General features: G+C 42.3%; 1 protein-coding gene across 2 annotated transcripts; it reads right to left on the bottom strand.

Annotated features, from left to right (window-relative positions):
- Positions 1-322: 322 nt before the first annotated feature.
- On the bottom strand, positions 323-22715 carry CTNNB1 (catenin beta 1). Of its 2 annotated transcripts, XM_061373136.1 has the most exons (16): positions 22486-22713; positions 8797-8854; positions 8078-8305; positions 7687-7940; positions 7361-7599; positions 7069-7270; positions 6605-6749; positions 6024-6127; positions 5602-5940; positions 5186-5344; positions 4120-4239; positions 3817-3967; positions 3603-3724; positions 2359-2419; positions 1383-1603; positions 323-1100 (listed from the first exon to the last, which is right to left on the bottom strand). In XM_061373136.1, exons 2-15 carry the CDS (start codon positions 8807-8809, stop codon positions 1395-1397), a joined length of 2346 nt encoding a protein of 781 aa, XP_061229120.1. In that variant the 5' UTR covers positions 8810-8854; positions 22486-22713; the 3' UTR covers positions 323-1100; positions 1383-1394. The 2 variants fall into 2 exon arrangements, with proteins under 2 accessions (XP_061229120.1, XP_061229121.1); XM_061373137.1 differs by lacking the exon at positions 1383-1603 and having other exon boundaries at positions 22486-22715.
- Between the last annotated feature and the right edge of the window lie 138 nt (positions 22716-22853).

Here is a 22853-nt window from a genome sequence, read left to right as displayed (position 1 = left end):
ATCCTAGTGGCAGTGCACCTCCAAAGAGAGCCAAGTAAACCCAATGTTCTCACCTTCTGAAGCCCCAGAGTGCACCAGGCAGGAAGCTAGCTGCTGCCTCACATCTGGCAGAGGGAACCTGCCAGCTGTGGCAGGTGCTCACAGGGATGAACACTGTCTCAGCAGGACATGGGGCTCTAACTGGTAACTGCTCTTTAGTGGGATAAACAGTTCTGGCATCCTCCTCTGAAGTACTGAAGGTGTTGTGCAGGTCCAGGATGGGTGTCAGGAAACCTGTGACCACACAAATACACTCTCTGATCTGAAATAATCTGACACAGAGTGAATTAAAAGTTTACTTTAATTTTGAACCATTTTATAACTGCATTTTCCTCATGAAGCATCTGTATCACAGCAGGCTACAATAACTTTGGGATAAAAGGCAACTGGTAAACTGTCCAATACAAGGTTCCAAATAAACAGTTCTTACTGGCCCCTACCCAGACATATCCCAGATAAAGTTTTTGATCAAAAACATGAAATAGATCCACCTGCTTATTTTAAGCATATTAAAAAGGAAACTAATTGGACCATTTCTATTTGTCTAGTTTGTTTTTATACAAAAAGGCTACACAATGTTACACTTTATTCAGAATACAGTTAAGAGCGATTATGAATTAGTGTTCTACACCTTTACTCAATCCTTAAAAATTAGAAACTGCTGTAGCATATTCACTATAACTTAATACTACGAGAGGCTTTAAAAAAACCTAACAACAATTACTGCAAAAAGAAAGGCTACTTCCAAAGCAAGCAAGGTCAGTACCATTACAGAGGTTTAAAAAAAATAATAGATTTTTAACAAGCAAGGCTAGGGTTTGATAAATTCCATCTTGCAATTCATTCTTGTGCATTCTTCGGTTCTTGAATCACTCCCAAAATCCATTTGTATTATTACTCCTCGACCAAAAAGGACCAGAACAAAAAGTTTACTTCAACTGTTCCCATAGGAAACTCAGCTTGGTTAGTGTGTCAGGCACTTTCTGAGATACTAGCCCACCCCTCGAGCCCTCTCAGCAACTCTACAGGCCAATCAATGCAAGTTCATTCAGATGATACAGCTGCGAAGAGAAAAAACACAGGGGTCAGTGTTCCTGAGTAAAGAACTGCTTTAACACAGTAAGACTGCATGAAGCCAGTGCACAAGACATTAACAGTTAATTACTTCCACACTTGACAGCAGAAGTCAGTCTGGAGTGTTCTGGTTGCGTGTTTCCAGAGCCTTTATTCACTACAGTGGGACCCAATTGAGCCAATCCCTCCCTGCCAACCAAGGCCTCAGTCCAGCCATGGGTTTGTCTCTTTCTGTTTTGTTTTTGAAAGTCAAGGTTGGAGCTTCTTACCTAAAGGATGATTTACAGGTCAGTATCGAACCAGGCCAACTGATTACTGTCACCTGGAGGCAGCCCATCCATAAGGTCCTGGGCATGGCCAAGATCTGGCAGACCATCAACTGGGTAGTCAGCACCAGGGTGGTGGCCACCCATTTCATGTTCCATCATAGGGTCCATACCCAAGGCATCCTGACCGTATCCGCCCGAGTGGAAAGAACGGTAGCTAGGATCTAAGAAAGTTAAAGGTGGCAGAGGGAAAAAAAGCATAATGTTAACAGATGTTAGATGCATCAGAAGCTGCAAGTATCAGTGTGTGAGAAGATTTTTGTAGCCATCTAATTCTTTTTCTAGTTCAGCCAAGTTCAACACACTCTGTTGCCTGCCCTTAATGGCTATTCCATTGTTCGAAACAGCCTTCCAGTAAGATCCTGCAGACAAAGCACACTGCAGTCAGAAGCACGAGCAGGTTTCCAGCCAAGCCATTAGTCTGCACAATCAACAATACTACAGTTCAACAATACTGCAGCAAAACCAGGCTCCAAGACTGTAGACTTGCTTCTGAAAGGCTAGTCAAAAAATAGCTTAGAATCCTTAGGGATAGGCTTGCATTTAAGTCTATAGACACAGACTAATACATTCAATACCAGCTTTTTTGTTTTAAAGAAAAACTGCACTATTGGTATTGTCAAGCCCATTTGTAAAGACTATAAAAGATTTCTGGAAACAACACAGCTCAGCAGGAGATGCTCCCACAGGATTCAGGCAAGAGACACTAGTTTTGCACGTTCACATGGCTCCCATTTCAGTGCTGCCAGTGGTGCTGCAGGAACTGGTTATTTGAACTGGCAGTTCCCCATCAGCCTGTCACTTTGCAATACCTTACTGAAGAGTAATTCACTCTTCACCCATTTGCAGTTCTCCTTTAAAACTTAAGTTGGATAAAGTCAATTCATAAGTTCATTCAAGAGGAACAGAAGAGACATACCATCTGGGCGGTATCCAAGAGGTTCTCCCTGGGCACCAATATCTAGTCCAAGATCTGCTGTCTAGATGCACACAGAAAGTTATAGAAGAGTTTTAATGTGTGGTCTTTGCACCAGAACTAGTGATTCTGAGTTTAAGAAGTTCTGAAGCTTGCCTCAGATCCCTCCTTAGCAGCTATTCTGCAGCAAACACTGCAGTAGGGTACTTTTGTGAACATGGTATGCCTTCTTATCTAAGCATCTGCATCTAGTTCAACAGCCAGATTTAGGTACAGAAATCCCCTGACCACTGGAAGGAGGGTTCTGTTTGGGAATAAAGATGGGGCAGGTCTAGAAACACAGCTCCTCAGGTGCACCTGTAAGCTCCTGCAAGTCAGCTGTTCAGAGATTCCCCAGCCAGCAAGAGAGCTTTTAAGAGTGCTGAAGGAACCTCTCCCAGTTTGCCCAGTTACAGAAGTGACTGTCTGCAGCACAGCTGTGTAACTCCAAGAGATAATCCATTTTAGCTTTTTTTTTTTTTCCCTTTTCACATTGCTGTGGTAAATACAGAAAAATAAGCACTGAAACAGTACAGACCAAGGGCTCCTGTCCTTAATTTAGTAAATACAGACAAGCTAAGACACGCTAGGCTCCTGAATCTTAACAATCTGGGCATAAGACAGAGACTTAACCAAACCTTCCCTCTACCTCATCCACAGTGTTTGTTTTCAGTCTCAATTCACTGTTCAGCCTTTAAAACCGAAGAAAAACAATGTGTGATAATGAGCCTGTAAACATACTCAATTCTGAAAGCTCAATTCTAAGAGAAGACACAAATTGCATCCCCACACCAAGATTACTACTCCAACACTTGTTTCCTTGACACAGCTTTCACAGGATGTTTTATCTTTATGCTTCCCTCATATTACTCATGCCTCCATATTTGCATTCAGAGTTCAACTAGGTTCCGGTAAACAGCACAGAACTGCACAAAGTTCTTGTGTACAGCCTGGCACACTAACAAACATAATGAGAATTACACACTTTAGCAGCAGTAAAGAATGGAATCCTCCTGTCTGCAAGGGAAGAAGCAGCTCGAAGGCTGCTTGCCACAGGCTCACTGAATCTAAGCACACAAGAGTAACGATGATGCAACCAAATGTAAAGCTGGGCCTGTATCACTGATGGCATCTACACATCACTACTGGAAGGAAGGAGGACTTGGAAGTAAAGTCTCCCTAAGGAGCTATTAATACAGAAAACTCACCTCATTCCACGCCATTGGCTCGGTCCTGAACAGAGAGCTTGTCAATTCAACTGAAAGTCTCTTCTTATAGTCTTGCGGTTTGTCCTCGGACATTCTGAACAGCACTGCAGCTGCGTATGTTGCTGTCGAAAGGAAGAGTGATTTTAGCAGAGGTCAACTCTTCCAGCAACTGTTCTAACACAGGTTTGACATCTTGTCTTTTAAGTTCACTCACCAACACCCTCATTCCTAGAATGAAGCAGTTCTGTTAAAGGGGCAGTTGCACCTTCAGCTTCGATTGCTTCAGCTGCTTCCTTGTCTTGAGCCAGTTCACAAAGTACACCAGCAGCTACTCTCTGGATATTCTCAATGGGAGAGTACAGCAACTGCAACCAAAACACAAAGGCTTCTTTAGCAGTTCTACTTGAAATGAGCACTTCAGCACAATCGGATTTAGCAGCTCTACCACGGAAGCACAAGAGCTATAGTACTCATTCTCCTAGTATATCCAACAGCATTATCTTGAGCTTGCTCTTACCTGCACAAATAGTGGAATGGTATTTAGACCCCTGATTACGATTCGGTTATGAACATCACGTGCAAGAATATGCAGAGCTCCAGTGCAGCCCTCAACAATTTCTTCCATACGCACACCCTCCTAATCAGGGAAAGAAAAGGCGTTATTTGAAGTTGAGATATTGCGTGTGATCTTCTAAAATGACTGTCAAAAAGCTGATCAGCCTGCCAACAAATGAACCAAACTTGTCCCCTGCACATACCCTGTTTCTCCAACAGGGCTTATATCCACTATCTGCTGCTGGCCTTCAAACTTAACACCCCTGCTAGGAGTTGGCCCAGTTTACCCAACTGAATTCAGTAGGTGAAGCATCTCAGTGGAACTCCTCCTGGTGTTCTCAGTTTTACTTGAGTTCACTATGACCTTCATGTCTGACAACACTGGCTCTTCCCCCCCCAAGATGGATTAGCTGGGTGGTTTTGAAATAGTGGTTATCAGTAACAAAGAGGCCCCTTCCTGCCTCTGCAAGTATTAACTACACTCCTGCTTCCATTTGCCCATGCTAAGGCAATTTCCCCTTTATTAAGGTGTTAAGGGGGGGAGGAATATCAATACTGATCTTGCTGCACTGACCTGATACCTAAACAGGTAAGAAGTATGGAGCCTATACAGCTTCTCAGTACTTTTACAGCTCTAAGCACCCTTGAAAATACACAATACGCTGTGATAACATTCTTAAACCCGTACTTCTGAGAACATATGATGAGGCAGTGCTGGTTTCCTAGTAGAGAACTATTTGCCTTGCCCAGAGTAGGCAAACCCAGTGCTTCTGTGATCTACAGCATTCAGAATTAAACGCTCAAGGGGTTCTTAGTGAAATAAGAACCAAGGTTTTGGTGTTCTTGTTTATTTAACAAAAACTTCAGGTCTGTTGAGACAGAATTATCAGCACTCCAAGAGAGTGACTTGAAACAGAGCAAATTACAACAGCTGTTTAGACTGAACAATACATGGCTGAGGCACGCTGACAAATGAGGAGTGTTAAAGGCAATGTTACATGTAACTTCAGCTAGGGGTGGGAACTTACCACAAACTGCTGTTGTGTTCCACCCATTGAAGTACGTCGCTGGGTATCTTGATGTGCTCTAACCAGCAGCTGAACTAGCCTTGGAATAGCACCCTGCTCACGCAGCGGGGCATGGTTTGCGGGACAGAGCGCCAGATTGCGGATCAAACCAACGGTAGCCTGCAGATAAGAAAGGGGATGGGGAATGAAGGAGTGTGGTTGAGTGTGCTTGCCGTTAGCAATTTCTTTTATTCATCTCTTGACCCCAAACACTGAAATATCCAGAACACAATGCAAAGTTACTCTCAATTGAAGCAACTTTCCCATCAGACAAATTACATTCCCCAACACCCAGGAAACAAAGTACTTCACACAGTTAAAATTACATTTTAAAAAGCATCAGTTTTCAGTGCTGGAAGCTGTTAACCATCATTTACCTTGATCAAAGGCCAGTGTGATGGTGGGTGCAACAGTTTAACCACCACTGGGAGCCCATAATGGAGACGCACTGCGTTTTGAGCCATCTCAGCTTCTTGATGCCTGCTGGTGAGGTGACGGAGCGCACAAATAGCGGGTTCTGTGATGTCTTCCCTGTCTCCAGCCCGAAGAACTGTGCGCACGAGAGCCTCAATGCCACCAACCTGGCAAACCATCATCTTGTTCTTGTAATTGTTGCAGGTAAGGTTAGAAAGGATGCCAGCAGCACAAGTCACAACGTTAATATCATCTGATCCTAAAAGCTGAACAAGAGTTCCTAGAAGGCCTTCCATGCCCTCCTGCAAAACAGAAGGAAGCAAAATTTAGTCTCTCTCCTCTTCTGCTACATTGGCTTTTGATCCCTTGGAAGAAAGCCATGTACCTGCTTTGTTGCAGCATCTGACAGATTTCTCAGAGTCCAGAGACAGTTCTGGACAAGGCGCTGGCTTGGATCTGTGAGATGGAGTCCCAAAGCTTGCATCCCACCTAGAAGATGGTACAGATTTGACAGCATTACTCAGGTCTGACACCATACTCGGATCCTCATCTTGTTAACACTCGGGTCCTTCTCTCTGTTGACATTTAAATGCATGTCTCACAAGCTTCTAGATCTTTCTCAGCATTAGTATCACAATATAGCTAAGCCCTAACACTTCATCCCATAGAAAAAAAACCAAACCCAATATTCATGTCAAGAGCATGACACTGGGCCTGTTAAATGCACACATATTCTAAGGAGGCCATTCTGACAGTGCTCAGCACCCAGCTAAAAACATAGCAGACTTACTTAAAACAGACTACTTTTTATACTTCTGGACACTAAAGGACTCCAAAACTAGTTATGGAGTAAACGAATGATCCAAGTTCAATCTTTGAAGCTAGCAGCTTTCATCCTTGTATGGAATGCACTGATCCTGAAGTACTATATAGCTCTTGAAGTTACCGTGGTTACAAGGTACTTACCAGCCTCAACAATAGCAGGTTTGTTGCTGGAGCAAACTGACAACACTTTCAGCACCCTACTAGTGGTCCACAATAGCTTCTCGTAAGTATAGGTCCTCATTATGTTTACTAGAGCCTGCGGTCCACCACTTGCCAGAATAATCAGCTGAAAGACAGCAAAAATTACATTTATCTGTCACTTCCTGTGCCCATCAGTAGGTAGTAACTGTCATTGCCTTACACCCACTGGAGGTTACAGATGGGTGCAAAAAACTTTCCATCTGCTTGTGTGGTCTGTAGGTGCATGCATGACTGCATTTCTGCAAAGCAATTCCTGTATCCTTCACCTCTTGCAAGTTTGGGACTGACTGGCAAAAGCCCACTGTGACTGAAGGTTCAGAATAAGGAGGTCAGTACACAGGAATTGTTGGGTCGTCCACAGCAAGCTTGCTCCTTCAAAGTGCTCCAGTAGCAGAGGCACTCACCTTACTTTCTTGATTGCCGTACGCTAAGATCTGAAGACAGTCTGTTGTGATGGCCAAGAACTTGACGTTTGTCTTGTTGAGCAAGGCAACCATTTTCTGCAGCCCGCCAGCCAGACGAACAGCCATTTTGGCTCCTTCCTGATGCAACAGGAGATTGTGAAGGGTTGTAATGGCATAAAACAGCACCGAGTCTACTGGGGACCTAGGGAAAAAAAACAAACCCTTGTGAACACCTGCGCCTACCAGTACCAACTGAAAAACACGTGTACTATAGTATCAGCAGTCCACATACCCAAGCATTTTAACCAAAGCAGGGATGCCTCCCGATTTGAAGATTGCCAACAAGCCTTCCCGATGATGTGAGAGGTTGTGTAGTGTACCTGCAGTACAACGAGCTGTTTCCACATCGTTTGTGTTTTGCATGGTACGTACGATAGCAGATACCATTTGAGGAGATCTCATAATAGCATGGCGAGACGCTTCCTTTTTGGACAACTGATGAACCATAACTGCAGCCTTGTTCACCACCACCTGCAGAAACATTTGAAGAAAACTTCGTTTTAAAGGCATTGAAGAAGCCCCACGAACAAGCTACACTGAGGCAAAGAAAATGCCTACCTGGTCCTCATCATTCAACAGTTTGGTCAGTTCTGGGATCGCACGAGTTGCAAGTTCAGCATCATCTTGGTAGTTTATCAAATTAACAACAGCATGTTTTAACATCTGGGATGGCTCAGCCAGGCGTTGCACGTTAGTTGGATGAGCAGCATCAAACTGCGTGGATGGGATTTGCATTCCTTCATCCAGTGTTTCAGGGAACATAGCTGCACGAACTCTCTGAGCTCTAGTCATTGCATACTGGCCATCAATATCTGAAAACCAAGGTAAGTCATTACCTCAAACTCAGAATAAAGAGCTCATCTTCTAGACTGGTAGTAATTCAGTATTTAGGTTTCTGTATTTTTAAACTGCATATCTAAGCAAACCAGTGTAAGAGAAAAGGCCTTACCAGCAACTTGCTCCTGGGTAAAGGACTGAGAGAATCCTTGCTCCCACTCGTACAGCACTTGTGTTGTGTCCACATCTTCCTCTTCAGGATTTCCCTTGCCACTCAAGGAGGGAGCAGTTGTCGTGGCACCGGAATGGATACCAGAGTCCAGATACGACTGCTGCTGCCAATGACTGACTGCTGCTTTTCTGTCTGGCTCCATTGCCATATCCAACTCCATCAAGTCAGCTATAAGAAATCATTGTTGAACCATTAAGCTTAGTTTAATTACTCCAGCAATCTTTCAAGAGATGACACAGATTTTAAATGAAAATCAACTCCCATAAACAACTTCAACCCAGCAGAGGTAGCTCTGCAAATTGAGACAGCAGTTTTTAACTGAGATTCTGTATCAAACCAATACATATGCCTTTAACCCAACTAACAGGCAAAGCAATCACTGCTACTAACTACAGTCTTAGTCTACTGCTTAAAGGTCCCCTTTTCCACATACTATGATTATGTACTTGACTGTACTTAAGGGACCCGAAAAGCTTAGAACAACCAACTTATTTGCAGGTTTGATTTCCTGTGTAAGTTATTAATTACTGCAGTAGAACAGACATTACTCAATCCAAGTGACTTTAAAAAAGTTTAAAAAGGGGAGTAAGGAGATCATTTAACTGCTCTTAATTGGAACTGCTAGATTCTAATAATAGAAATTGTAATGCATTATATACCTTGGGTTGCCATGTTCCTTGTGCTCCCAGAACTCTTTCCTGCTACCTTTCAGAGACCCTGAAAAAGAGCAAGGTTAGAACTTTAATAAACACTAATCAGAGCTAATAAGCCAGAATTTCCTATTAGAACACCAGAATTGAAAACCCTTCACCTGTAAGACATCACCTATCTTGCCATTTCATTACTACAGTGCTAATTAGCAAACCCCCATGGACAGGGATGCAAAGAATGATATGTTTCACACAGACTTTTTCTGGCAGACTACATGTAAGATAAATTCCTCTCTTAAGGGAAAAAGAACGGAAGACTGATCATGAGAGAGCCATTTTTTACTCCTCTATCCTTGCATGAAGTCCAGACATTAAATTCCACAGCTTGGACATGCTGCAAAGACAAGGGCTAAATGTCATTTCCCTCAAAGACAACTATCCTTAAGATACTAGAAAAACCGTTTGATACAGAGCTACAACATGGATTTTCATGCGGAAAGCTGAAGTGACCATTTAAGACAAGCTGGTATTATTTCAGAGGTACAAAGACTACCTAAAGAGTTATAATTGTACCTCCTCCTTCACTTCTTTGCTGTACCACAAGAAGACGAGTTTCTTTCTATACAAAACAGTCTTCCTTGAAGTTCAACTGAAAATTGAACCAGTCTTGTAAACGTGAACAAATGCTCTCCTTTAGGTGCACACGTGAAGTCACCAAGCTCAGTTGTTTGGTGGGGTTTTTTTTGCACAGAAAGCCAAGATAACTGGGGGCAGGAGGCTAAAATATGATCAAAATCTTCAGTATGCAACTCCATTTGATATCATCAAACAGTAAGGAAGTATTTGTATTGTAAAACTGTAGCTGTCTCTTCACTAACCCAGAAAGAGAAATTCAAGGCTACAGCTTTGCAACAGGTCACTCAAAGCTGTCACTTTTATTTCATTTGCTCCCCTTACCCCAGTCCAACACTGTTTTCAACACAGACACAGAGCTGGTGACAGCCTATGCTGGGAGCTAGCCAAGCAGAAACATTTGTAGTGGTAACTAGTGCAGTGAGCAAAACCATCTCTTCCAGCAATCAGCTTTCAATGTGCCCTTAGGTGTTAGAGCTATGCTGATCAAAACATTCCTAGACAATGAAGTAAAGGCAAGCCACTAATCTCTTTAAAGGACAGGTTTGCAGTACTGTGTGTCAGGAGAACAAAGTCCATTTGACACTGTTTGTGTGAAGACAGATTTCCCAGTTTCCTTCAGGAGTACCTTTTAGAAAATCAGAATTAAACAGGAGACAGGCCTGTAGTTCTAAGTCTCACTGAGTAGGTTAGGCCACTCTGAGGCAAGCTTTTATTTCACTGTCCCTGAGCCAGCTACAAGATAACTCCAGCAGCTCCTGAGCAATCTCATTACTCCGCTGCACAAATGCCAGTGCTGTTTGTCCTGACTCTGCACTCCCACAAGTTTTGGCAGCAACCCTTCCCTGGCTCTTTTTTAATGGACAATAGGTCTGCATCAGGTAAGCAGCACTGAGCTGATCTAAGACATAACAACCATACAGGAAATACCCCGCTATGCGTTTGGTAATGCCCAAGTCCCTAAACGAGTCCTATTCTGCAGCTTGGAAGAGACTAGCCAACTCAATCTACTCATAATGTGCATGGAGAATGCATTGACAATACAATCATTTTTTTTTCCAGTCCCTTGAACACCAATTCTTCCAACATTTTCGAGTAGCAGTGGTAAGGGGAAGGAGAAACTAAGTCATGCTGTCAGTTCACCATTAATACAAAAATTCTTCTGAGTACCTAAGGTGGAAGAAATGCAGTACAAAAGCTTGATGGCTCCCTGCAGGTCTTATGCATTACTCTGTCAGCCCCACTAACACCTTCCAAACAGAAAGCAGGGGAACAGCACTAGAATTTGTGTCTTTAGTCCTTGCTGTAAGTCACATGCAACATATCCCCTAAAAACTGGGCAATATCTAGATGCTATATGCAATTTGCAACACGCTTACCACAAAAAAAAAAATCTATTTTTACTGTAACCTTTCATGTCTCCTCCTATCACAAGGATTTTAATTAAAAAAATATCACCAAACTAGGTCTGAGCTTAACATACTGTCAGATGAACCAGTCAGGAGCTTGACCATGCTTTGAGATATTTATTACCACTTCAGATTCAAATATGCAATACAGGCCTTGAGAACAACAGTCAGAATTTCCTTCCACTGTCGAATTCTGCACAAACGAATGCAGCTGGCTTACAGCAACTGCACTCTTGAAATGGTTGTTTCAATTTCAGCAGCCTGAAGAGACCAGAGGAATAGCTGTACCCTTAGATACAATTCAGTAGAGCAGACTAGCCACTGAAATGCAACACTATTCCAAACCAAAGCTGAGCAACATCTACAAAATGGCAATGACAAATACTGAATCAGTGTTTAGAACTGCATTATCAGTCAGATGCTCAGTCTTTGAAATGCTGACATTAGATAAGCCTGCTGGCTGCACCTGAAAGTTTCTAACATCCCCATCTGCATTTCATACACCGGTAACCACCCTCAGCAATTCCAGGTAGCATCTTTTTATTTAGATGGGAAAAACTGGTTTTAATCCTAAGAGTTCAAAATAACAGCAGACCAAAGGTACCCAGTGAAAAGGGATACGATCTATTTAGTTTTAGGGTTTCTGTAACTGAGCATTCTCCCAGATTTTCTTTCTCATTTTACAAAGGGGTAAACTGTGCCCAGGAAAGCTGCTGACTTTATTTTCCTGTGTGTCACTGGCAAAGAAAGCAACACTTGCAAAGAAAGCACGAATCCCAGACTAGGTACAAATGCTTGTGCTATTCATTTGCCCAACAGAAACTGGATCAGTACATGCAGGATGGGTGTGAGGTGGCAGGGCAGTGGAAGCAACACAAAAAGCCTTGCTAGGATAATTAAGCTTGTGTCTTCAGCCATGAGCATATGCCAGCTCATTTAAATCAAGCCCCTGTTCAAATTTATTGGAGTACACATGACCAGTGACATTCCATCGTCAAGGTCAGTGATACAGCTCTTAAGCATCAGGAAGAGATAGAAGGACTCAGCATACTTTAGCATGACAGCAAGCTTCTGTAAGCCCCACTATTTTTAAAGACTATCTGGTACTCTGAAGTAAAGTCTGAATTTTCATAAATGTCATGTTACAAGGTTCATACTGATGTACTGCCAGGAATTATGGAACTAACTAACTTCTTAAAACATCCTCCATGACACTACCCACTAGCGTGCACCATCAGCTCTGGATTTAAATGGGGGCTGGGTTTTTTTTAATATATATATATACACACACTAAATTCCTCATACAAAGTGCAATGCAAGACATTGCATTAGAGTGTACTGTGTACCATCAGTCCCAACCTTGCATGTGAATTCCAGGAAAATGTGAAAAATAGTTCTGCAACCTTAGCAGGCTTATGAGCCAAGTTTGAAGTTACTACAGAAGACAACACAAATTTCTTGGTTTTCAAAGTGCTGAAAGAGGAGTATTTTGGTAATTAATAAAACCTGGGTATCAACTTCTGAGTTTGGAGAAGAGTTAGGCACATGCCAAGGAAGTCAATGAGCCTATAACATTTCTCAAATCTGAATTATCTTCATTAAGATTGACCTAGATTACTTGACTGATTTGATAAGCAGATCCCCTCCTCTTTATAAAGCAAGTCAAACTTAAAGTTTGAAAGTCTTCCAGAAATCTTTTGCCTGAGCACAGCACATTATTAAGCCTTGTATTGGAAATTAAGGCTCATACATCCAATCACCGTTTCTATTTGAAGTATGTCTACTGACCATGTTTTGATACACCTCACCCAGGACAGGCCAAGCAACTGCATCTGTAAATTAACCATTTTTTTTTTACATAGGAAAAAGCGGGTCTTCATCTTCTTGTGACAGTTACAGCAGTTAAAAACATGTATCAGCTACATACAAGTGAAGTACATGTACTGGAAAACAGTTTTTCTCCAAGTAATCCAAAGCTACTTCAACTATTACCAAGGTGTTACTGAAAGCATTCTTTAGGTCTAATTTTATACCTGGTCTTGTTTCAGGCAGCTGCCTGGCCAATGATGCTGCCCAACTATCTGCTTTACAGGAAACACCAGTTCCAAAATTAATAACACCAAATAACTATAGCACTCACTCCCATGACCCAAGAACAGGTACGTAAGAACTTAATGCAGCTAACTTTCCTCATTAACCTTAGTTTTCAAGTGAAGTATGTGGGAAATACATTTGACTGAGGATTTAAAAACAAAAACAAAAACCACTTTGATCTTATCCTAGAAGTTATTCATCTGTTTTCTAGAAAAGGAAGGGGGGAGGGGGGGGGGGGAGATTATCTAAGTAAGACAACACTGATAATGGCAACATCAAAGATGCTTTCATGGTATATAAGCTCTTTCAGGCATGAGTGACTGTCCTGTCTCCTTCAAGCATTTTTTGGTCAAATCTGCCTATATGTATCATGCTATAAGCATTCCTGCAACAAACCTCCCGCTTTGTCTTATGAAGACATGACCCAAATGAAATAATCACTTTAATATTCATTACGAATAGCACTAAACTGATTATCAGAAAGTGAAAAGTCAGTCTAGCTTAAGAACATACAGCAGCTAAGATGTGAGAGGGAGCAAAGGAGGGAGAAGTTACAGGTGACCTACAAGAACTGATTTATAGACTGTCTATTCACAGATGAAAACAGGGATGGCACTTGTGGGAAGTAATGATCCATGGTACTTGCAGTCAGTTTCTACCTTGGACATTTCCAATTTTGGATTAAGAAAAGAAAGATAACCTCAGAAGTTAAAAAGGACTGTCCTTTGCACTGTAGGTCTCAATTTAGGAAACTTATAAACACCAGAAATCTACTGTAAACTTATTACTCCTTATCCAAATGAGGATGAAGTCCTCTTCTCCCACATCCTCCCAGATAGCCCAAACAAAATTTAACTTTGAGGATTTTTATCTGGCTTCTGTTGAGAAGGGGTATAGGTACTTTTAGAGGCCTTTAATATATCAGATGCTTCTGCAGGACTGGAAAAAATCCTGAAAGGACAGTTTTGGTGTTGTGTGTTTTAAGGAAGGAAATTTGCTGTAGGAATGACAGCTAGGGTTGATGGTTTTTCTGTGGAGGTTCCCTGCAGAGATACTTTATTTCAAAGTAGAAATAAATAACATACTTGAGCTTCAATTTGAAAATCTGCATTTAGAAAAATATTTTGTCTTGTACACAACTTTAAATACAAGTTTTCCTTTAATACATTCTGTATCCCAAATATTGATCAGCATTCCCATATGCTGTCTAAAGTAGAAGCATTTGCAGTCCTCAGTCATCTTGTCCACTCTGAAAGGAACAGCTGTATGCTGCAAGTGGAGGTTATTTTGAAACTAAAGTTAGATGCAACATTAGAGGGCCTTGATTATTGTGAAATTAGTCACTCACCAGTAGTGACTTCTGGATTAAGAAATTCCCAGGGAAGTTGTGAATGCTCCATCCCTGGCAGTGTTCAAGACCAAGCTGGATGAAGCCTTGGGTGATATGGTTTAGTGATGTGTCCCTGCACATGGCAGGGGTTTGGAACTTGATGATCTTAAGGTCCTTTCCAATCCTAACTATTCTATGATTCTACGAATTTTTCAGATACCTCCTCACACCAGCAGTTTAAGAACCTGGATGGACAAAAACTACTATGAAACTCATTGAGAACTGGCTCTCAAATAATGGTTTAAGGCTGTAAATAACCACATTTTAGCGGTAAATTTAATGTTTATCTTATCTACACTAGGAATCAGAATATAACATTTTACATTTCTCATTAAAGTCAGGCTTCCTTCTGCTTTCAGCAAGTTGATACTTAATACTGGGTAAAGATATCTTATCACAGGCCATCTGAAGACATCCTAAGTAAATGGAAGTAACTTATGCAGTGTTCACATGAAAAGGAAACAAGTCAAACAATACAGCCAACTCTAAAAGATAAAAACATCATGTGTTTTCATAGCTCCGGAACATTTCTATCTTCTTTTGGGTTACATGATAGAATACCTATAGCCTTCACTACCACCTTAGAAGAAACACCACTGCAAGAGATAGCAGCATTACTATATTTAAATATAGTGTTGTGCCAAGATGTAGCAACCTCAACTATTCCAGTAGTTCTGTTGAAAACTAAGAGCTACCAATAACCCGAACCTATCATGCCACAGCACATGTATACTGAAAACCAGCTTAGTGATCCTAGACTGCAACAGAACAAGCTCATTCCTAAACTTCAACTCCTGACAAAACTGCTCTGATTATTTCCTCAGGCAACATTTGTTTCACATTATTCCCTTCAACCACCAAGCAGGAATACTTCACTGCAGTGATAAACTCAGTATCATATGTAATCCACCCAGCTCAAATTTATCCAAGGCAATGCATTCTACTGATGCCTGCAGAAAGTTAGAAAGTTAGAAGACGCCTTGCAAACAGCAATACTTCTAGGTTCAGCTAATCACATCACAGTAAACTTGACTCTGAGCCCAAAATAAGTCTTAAATTGTTCTTTAAAATATCTTGTAAGACCTGAAAGTCTAAGATCTGTCTCTCCTATAAAACATAGGAAATCAAGAAACCCAAATCCACTTTACTGACCTTAACAGGCTGCAACTTCCAAGCTTTCGATATCTTTAATATGTGCTGAAAGAGGCAATAAACTAGCTCAAATAACCCACAGAATTAAAGTGGAAGAGGAGCATTTGACAGCACACAGAGATCCATCAATGGTCATGACAAGTTACCTCCGCTTTCAGCCACTGATTTTTTTGCTGCTTCAGTTCCACTTCGTTTTTTTCCTTCACACATCCCAATCTGCTATTTTATCAGTAGTTCTGCATTTTCTGCCTTTGGCTTCTGCCCTGGAAGTTATCTAAAAATTCCTTTCCACAACTTAAAGGCATAAGAGCTTCCCTACGCTAGCTTTCATTAGTTTTGTAAGAGTTGATTTGATGCCACATAACAAAATATAAAACCTTATGCTTGTCTATTTTCCATCATGTTAGCAATCTAACACCAATTAAGAGCACAGAGTAGAGTTTCTATTCACACGCTCATTACCCAAAGCAAACAGCATGCAGATACTTCTGTTCTTGCTAGACTACTCTAAGTTGATTACAACTGCTTAATGGAACTGAACTGCAGACATCTGGTAGTCTTGACTAGACTTAAACACTGGGTTAGCTGTACTAAAAGAGGATTTATGCCTCAAAAAACATCTAGTGAAGACTGTGGTTACAGAGTCAGAAAACTACACACATGGCAGAGGGGAAGGGGCAGGGCCATCAGGACTTTAGAACCTGGCTTCAAGCCTGCATTTTACCACACTTCACTTCCTTTAGGACTGGAGCAGAGTTCTCCCATACTACAGAACACTCACCATTTCATCCTTCCCTCCCTCCCGAAAGGGGCAGCAGGCTAATAAAGAATCACACTTCCTAGCCAGCTTGCCACATGATAACTGTGATAACACCAAGTTTCAAGTGTGGCTGAAACTATACTGTAAGTGCAGGAAGTTCCACATTTTGTTTTGCTCACCCCAAGTACAAAACACCACCCAGAACATCAGTAGTTTTAATCAATTTAGAGCAACAGTCACTGGCCAAAAATTCAGGTGACAAAATGCACTGGAAATGGACTTGGTGAGCTTTCAAACTGCTGGCATTGAGTGTCACCAAAACCCAGCCCTTCGAGCAAAGAACACCACATTTCTGCACTAACAGCTTGTGCAATTAGTCAGGGTCTTGACACGTGCTAACCTTTAAGTACCTTTTTATAAACAACCCATTAGAAGTTTCAATAAAGCAACAGTTAACATTGGTCTGAGAGCCAGGGTCAGCCTACAGATACTTGAGGTAACTAATATAGAAAATTGTGAGAACCTGGAGGAGAATTCAGAACAAGCACATAATTTAAGTTACTAAAAGCAATGAAGTTCACCTGGGCATCACTCTACAAGATGAATTTTCAAACTTTAGAACCTGCCAGGAAGCCTCCTCAAAAATTAAGCTGGCAACATCATGTGAAGATGCTCTAATACCTTTGATGCACAGTACCTTACTCTCTAGGAGAGACAGAGAAACTTTAGAGGAATTCACATAGTCATAGGACAAAGACGTCAGGAACTACTCAGTAGCAGTTACCTACCACTGTGATTTCTTACAACTATCAGCAGTGCCCTAGAGAATTTTGTTTCATGCTGGCCATAGCCTAAGGCTGCCATGTGGCTGGGCATACTCTGCAAGGTAAAGACCACACCTTTCCACAGTCTCATACTCTGCTTCTTAAAGGAATACTTATACTGTAAGTAGCTGAAATACCACAGCGCTGGATCTTGTCACTTCAGAGAAGTTAGTGTTTAGATCCACAGGCCAGTTACTCTCCTCTTTACCTAGAGAAACATTCAGGAGTTGCAAGGGGCAGGTCAACACAGTTCTTTATATTCAAAATCATGGGCAAACAGGTTCTAACAACATCTGCAAACAAAGCAAAGTGAGCTTTTCAAAGACAGCTGCACTTTCTGCACTAAGTATCTGTCCCCTATAGAAGTTTCTGGTTGATTCTAAGAGCTATATGCAGTCATACTCAAGCTGACAGAGAAATTATCAGGTTATGTTTGAAAGGAATGGTTTAAGATAGCTTTTTCCTAGTAAGCATAGTGCAACACTACGAAAATCTATCACTTTATGAGTAGGCAAGATTGGCTCCAAGTACCTACATATCCTTCTTTGCTGAGATAGTGATGATAGCATTTAAGGTGATGTAAGAAACTTCCTCAACTGCTAATCAGGGGTTACACATCCATCTTGAGAACAAAAGTAATAATCTTCTCCACATAATGCATGTATCAATCATTTGACAGCAGCCTGCAGGTCAGTATTAAAGAACTGGTATGACAGTTTCAAGTTTATGAACTTGTGTTAAATTCACAACAAGATTATCAGCCCAATTACTCATGTGGTTTTTGACCAACTAAGCACCACCAACTAATGCAAGTAACCTCAGAACAGTTACTATGTCATTTCTCTTCAGCAGTGGATTTACTTTGAGATCTTCTGGATCAGGGTTTCATGCAGCACTCATTATGTTTGAGTATTCCGTGGCTGGCCAAAACCTTAAGAACAGTTTTCTAATCACAGCTTAACAAGTTACCACATCTTATCTGCAGGACAGTTAGGTATCTTCACTATGCATACCCCTTTCTCAGTTTGGTATGAGCTATTTTTTCTGTTTAAGGTTTAGTTTGCCAGAAGTACTCACCTAAAGCTTGCACCATTTTGGAGCTTTTCATCCATTTGCCCCTACTTTCATCAAATATGATGTCTGTAGTAAGATGGCAGTAGCCAAGATCAAGCATCATTCTTTAATCTTACCTAGCCACATACAAAAAAAAAGCTGCCATCGTAACTATTTACAGATAGCCTATGAGAACTTAAGCATTATACTGTATTTAGCACTAATAAAGTTCAGCAACAAACCACTGTCATCCCTCAAGCTTCCTGCCTACTTAGAGTATCAAAAAGATACCTAATGGTTCTGCAGTCATTTTTCATGATTGTGTACATCACTAACAAGGTTGACAGCCACTGTATTACAGAAGCATCTTTCCCTCCTGTCTATGCAGAAGTTAAAATATTCATTTCCACTCTAGTATAGCAACAATTTAGCAAACAACCTCCCTCTTCAAACCAGGAAGTATCATATCATAATCTAGTTTCTTCTTACACTGCAACCACAATGCCAGCCCTGTACATGGGCTTTAAATATTAATCTCCATGGTCTGATAAACCAGAGTGATTAGTCATAACTGCACTGACACTAATGAAATACTTATGAATCTGACAGTGACTGTCTTTGCTTGTCAGAATAACTCTGTATTTACAGTAAGACATACTGACATTCAAAAAAGTACTGTTTAAGCAACAAACATGCTAATAAAGTCCGATACCATGTTTTTTCAACTTTTAATCAAGGCAAACTGACAAGACCACAAAATACATCTGCACCTTTCAGATGTTAAGATTTCTGGCCACTGGAGGGCACCTGAATTGTTGCCAGGACAATACAGGACTACTTGCTACAGTTGCTGCAGAGTTGGCAAACTTCTGATTTATACAAGTCCATTTAGCACAGGAAGTCAGCCTAGAAATGCTAGTTCCAGCAAATATACTTACAGTGCACACTGTGCACGCCAGTAATTTGCCAACTCCAGTAAGATCCACCTAGCTCATATTCGTTAAAAGCAGCAACCTCAAATACTACATTAACTCTTTCAAACTTTAAAGGAATTGATTTATTCCTTAAGCAAGGCTCCAGAGTTTACTTAGTATTAAGTAACACAGCAGGTAACTTCTGCAATACTAATAACAGCCAGTGTACATTGTTTCCTAAAGCAATTTGGAATGTTAACAAAAATTTTTTCTGCAATTCAAGCTGTAAAGCAACATCTGCACCCGTACTTCCCAAAGCAGGGGTCACACTTGTTTTCACATTAAATCAGAGTAAGCAGATTCATAAGGGCAGACTGAGGTACAGATTTCATCTGCTCACCTTATTGATTTGGTGTTCCATACAGACAGATATGCCAGACTTCCATTAGTTCTCTCCTTTACATTACCTGCCAGAGCGAAAAAAAATTCTGGCTTCTTTATTCTTAGAAGAGGCAAAACAGGCCATGCAACACTGGCATATTAAGACACTACCCTCTTGGACTAAAGCCTTATCACTGACCTACAGCAAATTTTACTTTGGGGTCAAGTGGCAGAAAGGGTATTAAAAGTTAATCGCTGTCAAACTACCTTATGCTAGCAAGTTTAACCAATTCAGTTGGTGCAGAACACCAAAAACCTCCAGAACAAATCTTCCTACGCTTAACTAGAAAGTCAGGAATACTGGAGTTCACGGAATTTTGCGAAGTTAATGTGGTGGTGTGAGGACTCAAAAGCAAGTCCCAGCTGCCTTCAGAGTTTCTCACGAAGCCTTATCAGGCTTCATCAAGTATGATGTTTCAGGTAAGTAAGGTCCATCCCAATTTTCCTGCCACAGTATGCAGTCTACCAAAGTCACAGAACAAGTTTTGCTGCAAGCAATTGCATGATCACCACAACCCCTGCCTTACCAGCTTTAACTATGAATTAACATGAGTGATTTAGATTACTGCTGTATTTGCACACTAGTCTGCCTACTAGACAATATTTTGCAGAAACAACCTTAGCCAAGAGTTTCAGACCACACAAACTTCATAAACTGAAGTCCACAATAGTCATGTTTCCTGCCCCATTCTTGCTACTTCCTTTTCTACCCCTCAAAATACTGCAAGAGTAGTTTAGAAGACAACTTCTTGTCTGAATTAAACTTCTGAAGGACCGTGTTCTTAACGATTTAAACTCAAGTTTTCGGGGATGTTAAGTCTGGGAAGACCAACACCAGCTTCACAAAGAAACCGTATGTCTGAAGGGCAACCAGGTTTTGTGGCCAAGATTTGATAAGCCAGTTCCTGACACACCATGTAGTTATAACAAAACACTAGTGTTCATAGTAAGCCATCTATCAAGGAAGTAACCCAGCCTATTTATTGCTTTGGCAAGAAAAAAGAAGCTGGGTTGACTAAGGCTATACCAGAACATTTGAATAACTGCCCTTTTCAATCAAGCTTTACTTTGTATTAAATCCTTGCTTTTAGAAGCTATTGTGCATTGCATTGTTCTTCCCATCAACATGTTTTTACTTATTTCTCTCTTAGACTCTTTGAAATGCTCATCTATACAGACCCACATGAACATTCCCACACATACCAGCTTATACCTAAACAGAAAATATCTGAACCATTAGCCAAGCAAATATGACATTACTTTAGAACAAGCCCAGAATGGCAAGACACTTGATATGATTTCATTCTGAATGGCTGAATTCAGAGAGCCTTAAAGCCTCAAGTGAAGACTTAAGTAGCCTCATTTTCAACAGTAGCAGCCATTAGGCAATCAACACAGTAGCCACATACCTGCAGCTGTCAGCACCTTTTAATAAATGGTGCAAGGTTCCTGGTTCCTGGACTGTCAGCTACTGAAATTCACATTATAACTTGGCCCAATAAACGCCAGCAGGTTTTGTCCTTTATGCTGCTTTAAAGCCTTGCAGTAGTACATTTTGTCACTCAGAAGCAAAATCGTAATTAAGTTGCTCACTGGTGTGCCTGAAATTAAGAAAACCCTGCCATTCTTTCAGGTAGTTTTCTCATCTTTGCCTTTACTATGGTCTCTGCACATAAAGATCCCATTTTACTAAAACCCCTCCTTGATTTCCGTCCACCGACCTCAGCATACCAGCCCAGCCTCTTTCCATTCACCACTTGCATACTTTGGGGGATGGGATGACCACAGATGTCTGGAATATACAGAATGTCAGAACAATGGCTACTCCGTGAGAAAGAGATCAAGAAGTAGCTGATTACAACGATCAAAACTGCTATTCTTAAAGTCCTACAAGTTGCCCATAGTACCTTCCCGGCCTGCCCTTTCTTCCCAAAAGGGATTACTAAATGTTTTTTGAGAAGAGATTTTAAAAGCAGCCTGATGTCCTATACCAAGTCGGACCTAGGGAAAGAATCTAAGGGTTTGCTAGACTTAAACCTCGCTGCTCCAGGACCAATTTGTCATACACAAGAGAAATCAACTAAGCTTTCCGTGGGGGAGGAACCCACCAGAACTAAACAACTGGAACTCCCTGTTCCACGGACGATCAGTACAACTGCCCATATCCTACTGGGAGTCACAGCAACTTGCTTCTTATACCTCAGAAGCGTGCTTTGGGAGGTTGGAGCCGCCGCCGTCGTCCAGCCAGCTAGGGAAACCAGCAGGCGCTTCCCCTTGCAGTATTTGAGTCCCCCCTCACACTGCCCAAGCCCCCAGTAATTCGCTACCAGACTCTGGTAACGCGGGTGTTAAAGCTTAGTTTGATTGCTCCCAGCTCCGGGGAGCTCCATTTCTACGACACTCCGAAGCAGCACCACCTTTCCAGCAAATATGCACGCAACTAAGAACGAAAACCCACAAGGCTTCAGATTAGTTATCACCCGCTGACTGCAGTGACCGTGATTAATTGCATTCAGTACAAACAAACCCATCCCTTGAGCTCTTTCCCCTCTCCTAGCACCAACGGCAATCTGCAGCCCACCGTCGAGTCAGTACCTCCCCCCAGCCTTTAAAAAAGGATAAAGAAAAGGGGAACGACAACGGAAGTCCCGCGGCCTCGGCGACCCGGGGGGCAGCGACTCGCCTTCCCCTGCAGACCCCCAGCAACCACCCCCTCGCCCCAGGACGAGCTTCCCAAGAGACACCTCGGGAGCTGCAGCTGCCGCCTCCTTCAGCCACGCAGCTGTCCGGACCTCCCCAAACAAGAGCTCTCTTCTCCTTCCATTTCCTTCCCCCCCTCTCGCCTTTCTCCCACCCAGGCAGCGCCCCCAGCCTGCTCGGCCCTTCCCGCCTCAGCGCCGGGCACACCCTGCACCCCACAGCGGCCGCGGGACCTAGCGCCTGCTCCCGGGCACCGGCGGCCGCTGAGGGAGAAGGAGCCCAGCTGGGGCTCGCCTCAAGTTCCCGCTGAGAAAAAAGTGGCACTAACGTTGCAGGGAGGCGAGAGCGCAGGGTCTCCCCGGGCTCCGGCTTCTGTTGCCGCCCGGGTGATCCCGGTCCGGTCCGTCTTTCCTTCCTTGTGCCGCCGCCTTCTCCTCCTCCTCGCTCGGCTCTTTGCTTGCGGCAGTGCCCCCGTTGCTGCCTCCCAGGTGGCGACCGTGTTAGTTCCCCCTACCCGAGCGCCACTACTGCTCCCACCGCCGAACCGAGTGAGAGGCTTAAAATGGCGTCGCTCACAAGGAGGTTCTTATAGTGATCGCCGGACTCGGCTGTATCCTGCCGCCGCGGCCGGGCCCAGCGCGCAGCATTCCACAGGCACCCAGCGCACAGGGCAGGGGGAGGAGAAATAGTGCCCGG

The sequence above is a fragment of the Neopsephotus bourkii genome, unplaced genomic scaffold, assembly GCF_033783945.1.
Source record: "Neopsephotus bourkii isolate Nb327-2 ecotype Australia unplaced genomic scaffold, CSIRO-AGI_Nbou_v1 NB_1629, whole genome shotgun sequence".
Taxonomy (NCBI): domain Eukaryota; kingdom Metazoa; phylum Chordata; class Aves; order Psittaciformes; family Psittacidae; genus Neopsephotus; species Neopsephotus bourkii.
This window is presented reverse-complemented; position numbering and strand designations above follow the sequence as displayed.

Excerpts from the sequence above, each read along its gene's own strand:
- CTNNB1 (XM_061373136.1), bottom strand. Across the intron at positions 6,750-7,068 it reads ACGGCAATCAAGAAAGTAAG|CTGATTATTCTGGCAAGTGG; the intron begins GTGAGTGCCTCT and ends GCTGTCTTTCAG. Across the intron at positions 5,941-6,023 it reads CAGATGCTGCAACAAAGCAG|GAGGGCATGGAAGGCCTTCT; the intron begins GTACATGGCTTT and ends TCTGTTTTGCAG.